Source organism: Musa acuminata, chromosome BXJ1-3, assembly GCF_036884655.1.
Source record: "Musa acuminata AAA Group cultivar baxijiao chromosome BXJ1-3, Cavendish_Baxijiao_AAA, whole genome shotgun sequence".
Taxonomy (NCBI): Eukaryota; Viridiplantae; Streptophyta; class Magnoliopsida; order Zingiberales; family Musaceae; genus Musa; species Musa acuminata.
The window spans coordinates 9,725,169-9,738,350 of NC_088329.1; the positions used below are offsets into that span (position 1 = coordinate 9,725,169).

The following is a 13,182-nucleotide window of genomic DNA, read 5'->3' on the forward strand; positions in this document are numbered from 1 at the left end:
GAGCATATTAGCACTGAATTGATGATTGCTAATCCTTTGACTAAAGACATACAACATCTAAAATTCAAGGATCATGTAGAGAAAATGAGACTTGGTTCCACTTTGTAATGATATTGAAACTCTTATATATTACGATATTTTCTCATGCATATTATTTTAAAAATATATATTATTACTGGACCAAGAATAAATATAAGATTTATTCGTTAAGTAATATTATCACATTAAGATTAAAAAATTAAATTTATCGTGATACATGGATGATAATACTTGCTCTTAGAAGACTTATCATTATGATTTATATATTTATTTATTAAGAAAGTTGGTTGTTCGATAAAAATTAATTTAAATGATTAAGTATGGGCCAAGTAAAAGAATATAATCATTATTATTAAATATTTTATTTAATAATAATGTAATCATTCTCATTAAATTCATCGTTCATTGTGGTTTAAATATTTTGATTTTTCATTCTAAATGAAATATTATTATTAAATATTTTATTTAATATTATTAAAATTTTTCATTATGATCTAAACATTAATTAATTCTTAAAAATTATGAGTTAATGATAATAAATGTTCTTGACGATGGAATATCTCTTTAGTTTAAAGGATTTCCTACCACACATCTAAAAGAGACTTTACGTTTGTGCGTCAACGCAGCAGAGTTTGATGCTATGCTCATCGGATCTCACCTTGATATCCAGCGAGCTTATCATCATTAAGCAACCGCGTCAATGGTGCAAAGAAATCTACTCTGGACAAAATAAATCCTCTAAACTTTAACTGCATAAAGATCAATGTAGAACACAAGAACGCGATTACTTGGCCAAGGAGATCCAAGCAAGAAGCACGTGAGAAGAATCTGAGATGCAAAAGACAGACAGGTCTTTGATTCCCCTGTGACTTATTTTTGGGTTCTACCTAAGAACAAAAGAATCTTAAACACAGAGAAGTTAGCAAAGAAACCGACATCTTTATTCTCGAGCCTCTCTCTTGGTCTGCCATCGTCCTCCCTCCTCTCAAAGCGTATAGTGATGCTGCATCGTCTCAATGTCCAGCCCTTTGAGCTTCACTACTGACTCAACGTGTCCTTTTAGCGTGTGAAGCTCCCTAAGCCTGCAGCAGTTTGAGGCCACCATCAGAAGAAGAAGAAGAGGGTACAATGCTTCCAAATACCTTGTTACCTGGCGACCTCGGCGCGTCTCTTAGCCTGCTCGGCGATCTCAGACAACTCCCTGTAGTTCTTCTCGTTGAAGAGACCTGAAGAGTCTGGTGGCTGGAGGCCGTGCAGGGTACGCTGCGCTAGCGCCCATTGCGCCTCCCTTTCCCCCTTCCCGTAATCCAACTTGGTCGTGAAAGCCGTCTGCTTTCGATCCGGTGCGGATGAGAAACTCAAGTTTGTTGGTTTTTCTTCCTCTTGACAGTAATCAATCCAAGAACGAGGAGAGCGAAGAAGACGATACCTTGCTCTCGTAGAGGTTGACCCAAGCCTTGCCACTCAGTGTGTACCGGATGATGAACTTGAGGAAGTCGAGCGGGAAGAAGGTGACGATGCTGAAGAGCCATATCACTCCAGCCCACCCCCACCCTATGCCATGGATTCTCGCGAATCCCCAGCTCGCGTACACAGAGATGAAAGTAGCCACCTGCACTTGCGACGATTGTCAGTGGCACTGCACACGCAAATCTATAAATGAGGAAGTTCTTGAGAGGATTCAGATGATTAAGAAGAGTAGGAAGCATTCACCAGCTGCGCAATAACGAAGGCAGCCACAAGCAACAGCCCGGGGCGCTCCACAAAGCACCAGCTTCTGGACCGCGTCACGAATATGAGCGCCTGGCTAACTACACTCACTTGGAGGTAGATCGCGGAGGTCAGTTCATCTTGATTGTCCCTGATCGGCCTTACTCCAAATGTTTTCTGCAACAAAAGGCCGGAGTTTACATGTACGAGGACCATATGATGATCATCGTCGTTTAGTTCAAGCAGAGTACTCACGGGGAAGAAGTCCGTTTGGTGGGCGATCCAGAAGAACAACACAGTCATGAGCGCAAGGTAGGTGCCGAGGACGATCCCGGTGGCGAATATCTCGCGGAGCTTCCACGAATCGGGCATCGGAGAGGGCTTGACTCGGTCCTTGGAGATGGTCATGATGGTCCCGTCATTGAGGATGGCGATTATGAGGACCATGAAAGGGGAAAAATTGAAGCGCCAGATGAGCGCGAGGAGGAGGAAGCCTAGCACGACTCGGATGGTGATGGAGACGGCGTAGATGGTGTAGTTCTTCATGCGCTGGAAGATTGCGCGGCTGGTGAGGACGGCGCTGACGATGACACTGAGTCCCGGCTCCGTCAGGACAATGTCCGAAGCGCCACGAGCAGCGTCGGTGGCGTCAGCGACGGCGATGCCGATGTCCGCCTTCTTCAGGGCCGGGGCGTCGTTCACGCCGTCGCCTGTCATGCCACAGATGTGGCTCCTCTCCTGCAGTCTCTTCACGATCTCGTACTTGTGCTCTGCATCGACAGCAGATGGTGAATCGAGTTCTCCTTGCATTCCATATCATGTTCTACTAAAAGACGAGGGATCATCCGACCTGGGAAGACACCAGCAAAACCATCGGCCTTCTCGATGAGCTCGTCGACAGGGATGCTACCGGTGAGATCATCGTTCTTGTTGCCGAGAAGAGTGGACGAGGGGTACATGTTGGTACCCATCCCGAGCCTCCGCCCGGTCTCCTTGGCTATAGCCAACTGATCACCGGTGATCATCTTCACGTTCACGCCTAGGTTGAGTGCTCGACGAATGGTCTCCGCACTGTCGTGTCTCGGTGGGTCGAACAGCGGTAGCAGCCCCATGAACTGCCATGGCCCTCCGGCGCTTTCCTTCCTCTTCTCAGGAATTTCCTGTCGGGCGACGGCCAGCGACCGCAGGCCACGGTCGGCGAACTTGTCGATGACGGCGTGAACCTTCTTCTTGGCATCCTCCCTCATGCTGCACAGCTCAACGATCTAAAGAAAAAGCGAATGAGGCATCGGGGGATGAACTCCGAAACCAGCAGAAGAGCGAGATCACGGAACAAATCTGTACCTGTTCCGGGGCTCCCTTGCTCGATCGATGCCAATTGCCAAAGGAGTCTACGTAGGTGATGGCCGTCCGCTTGTCGACAGGATTGAAGGGCAAGAAGTGCACCTCATCGATCCCTGCACGTGCCTGTTCCAGATAAAGTTCTAAGACGGCAAGAACAGAGCATCACCGCGAAGTAGGAATCTGAACCCAGTAATAATATTCATACTAGACGATCTGAGAATTTGAATCACGATTTGAGCGTGGAAATTGGTATCTTGTAATTGACTGTCAAATCATGTAAAACTTTTACAGGTTCAGCTATACGGCAACAATCATGAGATTACCTCCTTGGGATCAGCAAGCATTCCAACAATGGCGGCATCGATGGCGTCCTGGTTCTCGACCCTGGCGGCCCTTGCGGCATGGAGGATCACGGCTTCCCTATCCACATCTCTCTCGAATACCTGCACAAGTAGTAATTAGAACAACAAGATGCATTTTTTACGTGCTAGATTCGATATGCTCGAGGGTGAAAATTTTGCTTCAAAGAATTGACGGAGGAAATAGGTGTTCTTATCTTGAAGTATTTATCCTAGTCATCATACCTCGATTAGATTCCTGTCGACGGTAAGCTTGTTAAGGGTGAGGGTTCCGGTCTTGTCGCTGCAGAGCACGTCCATCCCTGCCATCTCCTCGATTGCCGTCATCCTCTTCGTGATGGCTCCCTGCTCTGACAGCCGATGCGATCCGATGGCCATGGTGACCGACAGCACGGTGGGCATCGCAATCGGTATCCCGCCGATTAGCAGCACCAGTAGGTTGTCGATCCCGTCCCTGTACTTCCGGCGCTGGATCGGGTACATCACCACGATCTCGATCGCCATGCCGACCGCGATCGAGCAGATGCAGAAGTTTCCGATCGCAGTTAGCACCTGGAACAGATCAGCGTCAACCGGAGCCGAGGATGTTGTGATGGTGAGTTGAAGAGGATGCGAGTCGTCGGACCTTTTGGAAGTGGCCGACGTTATTGGTGCTGTCGACGAGGTGCGCGGCCTTGCCGAAGAAGGTGTGCACGCCGGTGGCGATGACGACGGCCTCGATCTCGCCTTGCTTGCATGTGGAGCCCGAGAAGACCTCATCGCCAGGGTTTCTGGTCACTGGAAGCGACTCGCCGGTTAGGGCGGACTGGTCGATCTTGAGCGGGTCGCCGTCGAGTAGGCGTGCGTCCGCAGGGATGATGTCGCCGAGCTTAATGCTGATAATGTCTCCAGGGACGAGGATCGCCGCATCCTGCTCCGACCACCTCCCGTCTCTCAACACCTTCAACCAGCAGCACCGCCAGCAAATCATTAACGGAGAAAGAAGAAGGTTAACACAGGCGGGGAAAGATCGAGGAGCCGACCTTGGTCTTGGGTGCAAGGCCAGCCATGAGAGCGGCGGCGGCATTGCCGGCGTTATTCTCCTCGATGAAGCTGATGGTGGAGTTGATGATGAGAAGGGAGATGATGCCGATGAAGTCTTGCCAGTCCGGAGGCTTCCCCTGTTGCATTCACCAATTATCGTCCCCCACAGAGGTCTCCGACACAGAGAGAGAAGTAAAAGGAAGGGAAGTCGGGGTAAGCGTACCCCTCCATTAGCGAGGGCGATGGCCATGATGGCGGCGCTCTCCATGACCCACGAGAGCGGATTCCACATGAACCCCAAGAATTTGAGCACCTTGCTCTCCTGTCATTCAAGCCAAGCGAACAAGAGGGAGAAGAAGGTGAAACCATTGATCTTTCCTGGCTTTCTCAAATAAGAGCACGAGGAAAGCGGAGGTGGTAGAAGCAGACCTTCTTCTCCTCGAGCTTGTTGAGCCCAAAGATCTTGATGCGGTTCTCCCCCTCGACGTTGGTGAGCCCATTCCTGTCGCATTTGAGCTGCTCAAAGACTTCCCCGACCGGAATGTGCTCCTAAACAACACGCACGTACATCACAAACAAGTCCAGCGATCCAAAGAGAGAGAGGGAGAGAAAGAAAGGAAGGAGGCGACGCTCACAAGATCGACGGCGTCGTTCTTGATCTCCTCCAGTGAGATGGCGGACGACATTGTGGTGGTGGTGGAAGCGATGAAGTCTAAGCGCAAACAGATGCTGCTCTACTTCAGTGGGAGGTGGTGGGGAGTAGTACCACTCTACTTCAGTAGGAGAAACGGTGTGGAGTACTTGAACTGTGGGAGGGAGGAGCAGCCCGCATTTGTGTGGGAAGGAGGAGCCGATTCCAACGCGCGAGAAAGAGAAAAGCGTCGTGCTTTTTGGATCTCAAACAACGCGAGGGAAGACGAAGACGACGCACGGTGACTCGGTACCGGGCGGTTCCGAAGTAACAGCCGAGGTTGGAGATACATATCTATGAGATAAGAAGCTACTGGGTTTTATCTCAAACACCTCCCCCCATCATTTGGATTTGGGTTGGATTTCATCTCATCTTTTAAAATCATCGACTCTATAATATTCGTATCTAAGAAACCCACCAGCCGAGAATGGAATTAGATTCCAATCACTTAACTATATGGACTCTTTTAGAAAAATCAAGAAAAGAAGATGTCGTAAAATGTATATTTTATTCTACGTTATTAGGTCACTTCAACTTTGAATCGCTAGCATAATCCCTTGATCTAATCCATTTAAATCTACATATGTATATATACACACACGAGTCTCATATTTTTATCCCCTAAAAATCATAGATTTGAAACAATTTCGAAAACGAATAAGAAATTAGGAATATTCTATCATATTCTATCCCTTTTTAACTTGATTTGATAATAAAAGAAGTTTGAAACCGAAATAAATAAGTTATGAATTAAATAATATTATATTAATTAAATATTGATCTCAAAAATATTTTATTAGAATCGTAATACAATAAGACTCTCTACTCCTCTCCTCTATTTGGACAGGACAGGCAAAGCTCTCTCTCGCGATGGTGAGAGGCTCGATCTTATCGAAGAGGCACGTAGTCAATCCAGCAAGATGCATAAGAATTTTAGTGTTAAAGCTGAATCATCATCGTTGGAGAGTTAGAAAAATAGTTGCTCGCTCCGACTCTCCAAGCTTAATAATTTCATAAATTTTATTTTAGTATTAAAGATGAATAATCTATTTTAGATTAGTGTAAATTTTTTTATTTTTTATTATTAATCATGCTAATTTTTAGAATGTAATACATGAAATTTAAGATTAGAAATTGTTCAAAAACCCAACTATAGATTATAGTTCGATCTGACTTATTGTTGTTAGGATCGGAGCGGCACTAGGGGGTGAATTAGTGCAACGGAATAAAACTCGTAAGTTTGAAAATGATTTCGTAAATACGTAGAGATTTCGATTTGACAATGAATGACTTGGTGAAAGTAGCTCGAGTAAAGTGAGAAGATAAAAGCTGAAAGCTTGCTGCTATATAAATAACGGTTTAAGAAAGGGAAACACTCACACATTCAAGGAACATACCAATTTAAAGTGGTTCAGTCAAAATGACCTACATCCACTTGCGAAGCCTTCTTCGATGAGGCTCCCAACTTTCACTAACAAATCACTTTGAAGGGGAAGGACAAATACCCCTCTTACAACCTTTTACAAGTGGTTCACACTCTTAGAGATTTTCGAAGAGAAAGATGGATGTGAACACTTAAGTTATTGAAAACAAGATTTGCTAAAGACTTTGCTAAGGCTTTATCTCAATCTCTAACTTCTCAAAGGTTGTGTTCTCTAATGAGAATTGGAGGGTATTTTTAGGCCCCAAGAGGATTCAAATTTGGGCTCCAAATTTGAATTATTTTTGGGTTTCCCTGTGCTAGCGGTGCCACCGCCTATCAGTGGTAGTGCCACCGCTTGTAAGTGTACTAGCGGTGCCATCGCCCAGTCCAATGGTGCCACCACTAGACCTCTCGGGTGCTGGGCGGTGCCACCACCCAATCTAGTAGTTTGCTAGCGGTGCCACCGCCGGAACTCTCGGGCTCTGGGTGGTGCCACCGCTTAAACTATTTCAGCTTACTGGTTGGGCTCCAAACTTGGCCCAAACCAGTCCGAACTTGGGCCCCATTGGCCCCTAACCAGGTTATAGGATTAACCCTTAATCCTAACCCTAATTACATGCAAACTACGAAATTAAGACATAGTCCTAAGCAAGTTTTTAACTGGCAATGTCGAGTTTCCTTCTGGCGAGCTTTTCAGCGGACTTCCAATACACCCTCGGATTTCTTCCGGCAGACTCCTAGCAGGCTCCCAATCTTGTGGCGAGTTCAGTGAGTAGCCGAGCCTTCTCGGTGATCTCCACGAACTTCCGACGATCTCTTCGGTGGACTTTCGAAAACTTCGACAAGTCCTCGATTTCTTCTCGGTTGGTGCAGACAGCACTTCTGACGAATCTTCGGATTCTTGGCGGACTCTCGAACACCCATCGAACTTGAGTCCGGTAGACTTGCTTTATGTCTTCAAGCTATCGTAGTTAATCCTGCACACTTAAAATAAAACTTCGATCGAGACAATTAATCCTAAGCAATTAATCAAGTTGTCCGGCATATCATTGGTCCCTCGACGCTTCGTCCGATTCTTCGGCACATCCTCCTCTCTTGCGGCCTATCACCTAATCGGCCAATTGACTTTGCAACTCCGATATCCTTGGCACAATCTTCGCTCTTCTTGGCCCGATGCCCAAATCCATTGCCCGAAGCCTTTTGTCGATACGTCAACCGATCCATCGGCCCGACATCCAATCTTCTGACATGTTCCTCCGGCCCAACATGATTTTCCTGCTTTAATTATCTTATCCTGATCGAAGCATCCTGCGTCACTCAAAATACAGATTAAATCATAAACACATATCAAGTGGTTTTATCATCAAAATACGAGATTCAACAATCTTTCCCTTTTTTATGATGACAATCACTTGATGACGGAGTTAACCTTAACTCACGGAGCTTAAACAAACTTCCCCTATCAATATGCCATATTAATAGAACCTTAAATTCAAACTGAATTCAAGTCATTGCAATACTCATCATGAATATTTGCAACACATCATCATATATAACATGATCATACTTCTCCCCCTTTGTCATCAACAAAAAGGAGAAGTGTCACAATAAGTGTTTGTAATATAAGTCTCAATCATTTCATTTGCATGATAAACATAATCTCCATTTTTATCATCATGCAATCTAGCAATTAAAGATGTACAAGTTTAGCATGTTTGCTTTTCTTGAGATAGCAATTGTTTGCTTCGTTTTAGACTACAAGCTAGCAATTTTTACGATATGCAAGTTTTACTTCATATAAGCTAGCAAAAATTTACAACATTTTAGAACATGCAAGTTAACAGTTTTGAGATGTTCAAGAAAACAACTCTTTTGAGATAACAATCTTAGCAAATTTTACATCATGCAAAGTAGCAAATTTTTATGATGTTCAAGATAGTAAGTTCTTTCTTCTCTTTTGAGAAATGCTATTTTTGCTTCCTTTACAAAGTACAAGCTAGCAAAGTGCAAGATAACAAGCTTGCACCAGACAATGTTTTACATGAAGCAAACTACATGAAGTATGTTTGCATCTTCTGACTTGTGCAAGCTAGCTAGCAACATTTCTCTTTGAGATAACCCTTAACATCAATTCAAGATAGCACATTAGCAACTCTTTCCCCCCTTTATCATTGGCAAAAAGAAGAAGGGAAGACCCTTTATGTTAATTTCAAAATTATGACAAAGGTAAATATCATAGATGAAACTTTATCATGAATATTAAAATAATTATTTTATCATGAATATTTCATCATTGTATGCATCATTATCATAAGTTGAAGTATTGCATGCATAATTCCAAATCATCATGTATATAAAATGTAAAATCATCATTACATACATAATTCCAAATCATCATTTATTTCACAACATGATAATACCAATTTTGTCAAATTACATCCTACCATGCGTGATCAAAATTTCTTATTTGTATACACCAAAATAAATTAATAAACATTTCATGTATTCATATCATCACATGAGAAATATCAAGAAGAGTTATTGGGTGATGAGATAAATATTTCATAAATACAAGGAATTGCATAAAAATTATATCATGAAAAGACAATACCAAAAGATATGTTTTCTTTTGAAAAAATCTCCTGTTAAATAATCAAAGGAAAATCTTATAAGATCATGATATAGATAAAATTCATTCAATTTTGTAGGAGAGCAAGATATTAATTCAAGCATATCAAATATTCAATCATCAAAATCATGATTCATCTAGAAAATTCTCCTCTTTAAATATTCAAAGAGAGATCTTAGGAGATCAAATAATAAGAGATTTTCAAATAAAATTTTAAGTCAAGAATTTTTTAAAAAAAGATATTCTCTTTAGTAAATCATAAAAGGAAACGTCGAAAAAAAAAGATTTCAATTCATGCATAAGAACTCTTATGATTCATATTAAAAATTTTCTCAAAATGTAAGAGAATAATGAGTAAGAAATCTTGATTCATAAAGGATTTCATGTTATAAATTTCAAGAGATTAAGATCGTGATTTCCATAAAACCCATTATATTCAAACCATCAAAATCAATTTCAAGGTTCACAAAATTCATAAATAGATTCATGATTTTAAACCCAATAATATATTTTCCTTTTTATGTGATACTTTTTAAGTGATTGATTTCGTATAAGCATGCCTTTTTCATTTATATCAAATAAAAACATGTATCAGCGTTTAGGATTGAAAAATAAATTTCTTCATAAAAACCATCAAGATCAATAAACCATAAATATCATCATGTATAGTTTTAAAATCTCATGCATAAAATCATCAAATCATGGTATCAAAATTTTAATATTTTTATTACAACTTTATGCATCATTAAGTATACAATCATTAAGCATGACACTATTTCATTTATGTGTAATAGCCACTCTTATTATTGTGAATCGTGAATCATCAATTGTCAATTGTCAATTGTCAATCATCATTTTTAAAGTATACAATCATCAATCGTCAAGCATGCCTATTTCATTTATATCAAATCAAAACATGCATTATTTTTAAAGCCACTTTTATTATTGTGAAAATCGATAATTCATAAATCATAAAAATTATTATGTATCATTTCAAAAGAAAACTCATTAAGCATGATCATTATGCATTACTTCAAATCAAACATGATTTCATTTATTTTTAAAATATTAATCATGATAGGACATATGACACAAAGAAATCATTAAACATAAAGCATATTCATCAATCATGGTTTCATTGAGCATAAGGTATTTTCAACCAAAATTATTTATTATTTGTTGTAGTCATGTAATTTTCTTTTTAGGTGAATCTATCTTTTCATGCTTAATTTTTCATACAAAAGCCATGTATCATCATTAAGCATGATATTAAACTTCTTAATATTTTCATTAAGATATCAAACATGTTTTCAATCAAAATCGGAAATCATCAAGATACACAATTTTTCTTCTTAAGAAAAATATACATATGATCATTAGATTTAAATATAATATTTTATTTCATTAACATAAAACATGCACTTTTCAAGAAAAATGATTATTCAAAAAAAAGAAAATGCATCATGGAAAATATCAAGTAATTTCAAAATAAATTAAGGGGGTTTCGATTACCTCATCGTTGAATACCGTTGAGGCGTAGTTTGCCATCTCGTCTTTCTTGATTTTCTCCTCATCGGAGGAGCTCAATTCATCCCAATTTTTGTTCTTCTTGCATTCAAAACAAGTAGTTCTGTTCTTTTTGTTTTTTAATTTTTGTTTCATTTGTAGTTTAAGTTCACCATTACTTGAGCTTATAATCGAGTGGTCTGCATGTGTTCTATGTCCCAAATCCTTCCTGTCCTTTGGAAGGTTGTTCTCGAGTTTCCTTTTTATCATATTGTTCATTTCGTAGGTTATTAAAGACCCAATTAGTTCTTCGAGTGGAAATGTTTTAAGATCCTTGGCCTCTTGAATGACCGTAACTTTTAGATCCCAACTCTTTGGAAGGGATCTTAGAATTTTAGTTACTAATTCATAGTTAGAAAATTCTTTACCAAGAGCTTTGAGTCCATTGATGATATCCGTAAAACGGGTGTACATGTCTCCGATAGACTCACTTGGTTTCATCCAGAAAAGTTCGTAAGAATGCACAAGAATGTTGATTTTGGACTCTTTCACTTTGCTAGTACCTTCATGTGTGACCTCAAGAGTTCTTCAAATATCAAAAGCCGAATGACAATTCGAAACACGATTAAATTTATTTTTGTCAAGTGCACAATATAAAGCATTCATAGCCTTTGCATTTAGAGAAAACATCTTCTTCTCCAAATCATTCTAATGATTCATTGGAAGAGAAGACATTTCAAATCTATTTTCGACTATGTGTCATAAATTCAAATCCAAAGAAAGTAAGAAAACTCTCATTCAAGTTTTCCAATAAGTGTAGTCCATCCCATTAAAAAAGAGAGGACAAATGAGAGAATAACCCTCTTGAAGGCCGAAAGAAGCCATTTCTATTTGGGTGTTAAACCAAAGTAGAAAACTATGGCTCTGATACCAATTGTTAGGATCGGAGCGGCACTAAGAGAGGGGGGTAAATTAGTGCAGCGGATTAAAACTCGTAAGTTTGAAAACGATTTTGTAAATGCGTAAAGATTTTGATTTGATAATAAATGACTTGGTGAAAATAGCTCGAGTAAAGTGAGAAGATAAAAACCGAAAACTTGATGCTATGTAAATAACAGTTTAAGAAAGGTAAACACTCACACATTCAAGGAATACACCAATTTAAAATGGTTCGGTCAAAATGATCTACATCTACTTGCGAAGCCTTCTTCGATGAGGCTCCCAACTTCCACTCATAAATCACTTTGAAGGGGATGGACAAATACTCTCTTACAACCTTTTACAACTGGTTCACACTCTTACAAATTTTCAAAAATAAAGAGGGAGGTAAACACTTAATCTATTGAAAACAAGACTTGCTAAAGACTTTGCTAAGGCTTTATCTCAATTTCTAACTTCTCAAAAGTTGTGTTCTCTGCTGAGAATTGAGGGGTATTTATAGGCCCCAAGAGGATTCAAATTTGGGCTCCAAATTTGAATTGTTTTTGGGTTTTCCGGTGCCAACAGTGCCACCGCCTGTCAGCGACGGTGCCACCGCCTGTCAGTTTCGGACACTAGTAGTGTACTAGTGATGCCACCGCCCAGTTCGACGGTGCCACCGTCAGACCTCTCGGGTGCTGGGCGGTGCCACCGCCCAATCCAATAGTTTGTTGGCGGTGCCACCGCCGGAACTCTTGGGCTCTGGGCAATGCCACCGCCCAGTCTGGCGGTGCCACCGCCTAGACTATTTCAGCTCACTGGTTGGGCTCCAAACTTGGCCCAAACCAGTCCGAACATGGGCCTAATTGGCCCCTAACTAGGTTATAGGATTAACCCTTAATCCTAACCCTAATTACATACAAACTACAAAATTAAGACATAGTCCTAAGCAAGTTTTTAACTGGCAACGTCGAGTTTCCTTCTAGCGAGCTTTTCGGCAAACTTTCGGCGGACTTCCGATACACCTTCGGATTTCTTCCGGCAAACTCCCAGTAGGCTCCCGATCTTGTGGCGAGTTCAGCGAGTAGCCGAGCCTTCTCGGTGATCTCCGTGAACTTCCGACGATCTCTTCGGTGGACTTTCGAAAACTTTGACAAGTCCCCGATTTCTTCTCGGTTGGTTCCGGTAGCACTTCTGATGAATCTTCGGACTCTCGAACACCCATCAAACTTGACTCCGGTAGACTTGCTTTATGTCTTCAAGCTATCGTAGTTAATCCTACACACTTAAAACCAAACTTCGATCGAGACAATTAATCCTAAGCAATTAATCAAGTTGTCCGGCATGTCATTGGTCCCTCGATGCTTCGTCTGATTCTTCGGCATATTGTCCTCTCTTGCGGCCTATTGCCCAATCGACCAGTTGACTCTGCAACTCCGATATCCTTGGCACAATCTCCGCTCTTCTTGGCCTGATATTCGAATCCACGGTCCGAAGCCTTCTGTCGATACGTCGACCGATCCACCAGCCCGACGTCCAA

At 41.3% G+C, this 13,182-nt stretch overlaps 1 protein-coding gene across 2 annotated transcripts; it reads right to left on the bottom strand.

Moving 5' to 3' along the window:
• Positions 1-905: 905 nt before the first annotated feature.
• LOC135622475 (plasma membrane ATPase 4-like) lies at positions 906-5,285 on the bottom strand. 2 transcript variants are annotated; one of them, XM_065124373.1, is made up of 14 exons: positions 5,111-5,284; positions 4,905-5,024; positions 4,699-4,797; positions 4,475-4,612; positions 4,078-4,392; positions 3,678-4,004; positions 3,417-3,536; positions 3,094-3,216; positions 2,600-3,014; positions 2,005-2,519; positions 1,753-1,926; positions 1,469-1,651; positions 1,190-1,368; positions 906-1,121 (listed from the first exon to the last, which is right to left on the bottom strand). In XM_065124373.1, the coding sequence occupies exons 1-14, from the start codon at positions 5,159-5,161 to the stop codon at positions 1,025-1,027; spliced, it is 2,856 nt and encodes a 951-aa protein (XP_064980445.1). In that variant the 5' UTR covers positions 5,162-5,284; the 3' UTR covers positions 906-1,024. The 2 variants fall into 2 exon arrangements, with proteins under 2 accessions (XP_064980445.1, XP_064980435.1); XM_065124363.1 differs by having other exon boundaries at positions 1,753-2,519; positions 5,111-5,285.
• Between the last annotated feature and the right edge of the window lie 7,897 nt (positions 5,286-13,182).

Coding starts and splice junctions, on each gene's coding strand:
- LOC135622475 (XM_065124363.1), bottom strand. CDS start 5,161: ATGTCGTCCGCCATCTCACTGGAGGAGATCAAGAACGACGCCGTCGAT. Junction 5,025..5,110: donor AGAACGACGCCGTCGATCTT/GTGAGCGTCGCC, acceptor CGTGTTGTTTAG/GAGCACATTCCGGTCGGGGA. Junction 2,520..2,599: donor TTTTGCTGGTGTCTTCCCAG/GTCGGATGATCC, acceptor CTGTCGATGCAG/AGCACAAGTACGAGATCGTG.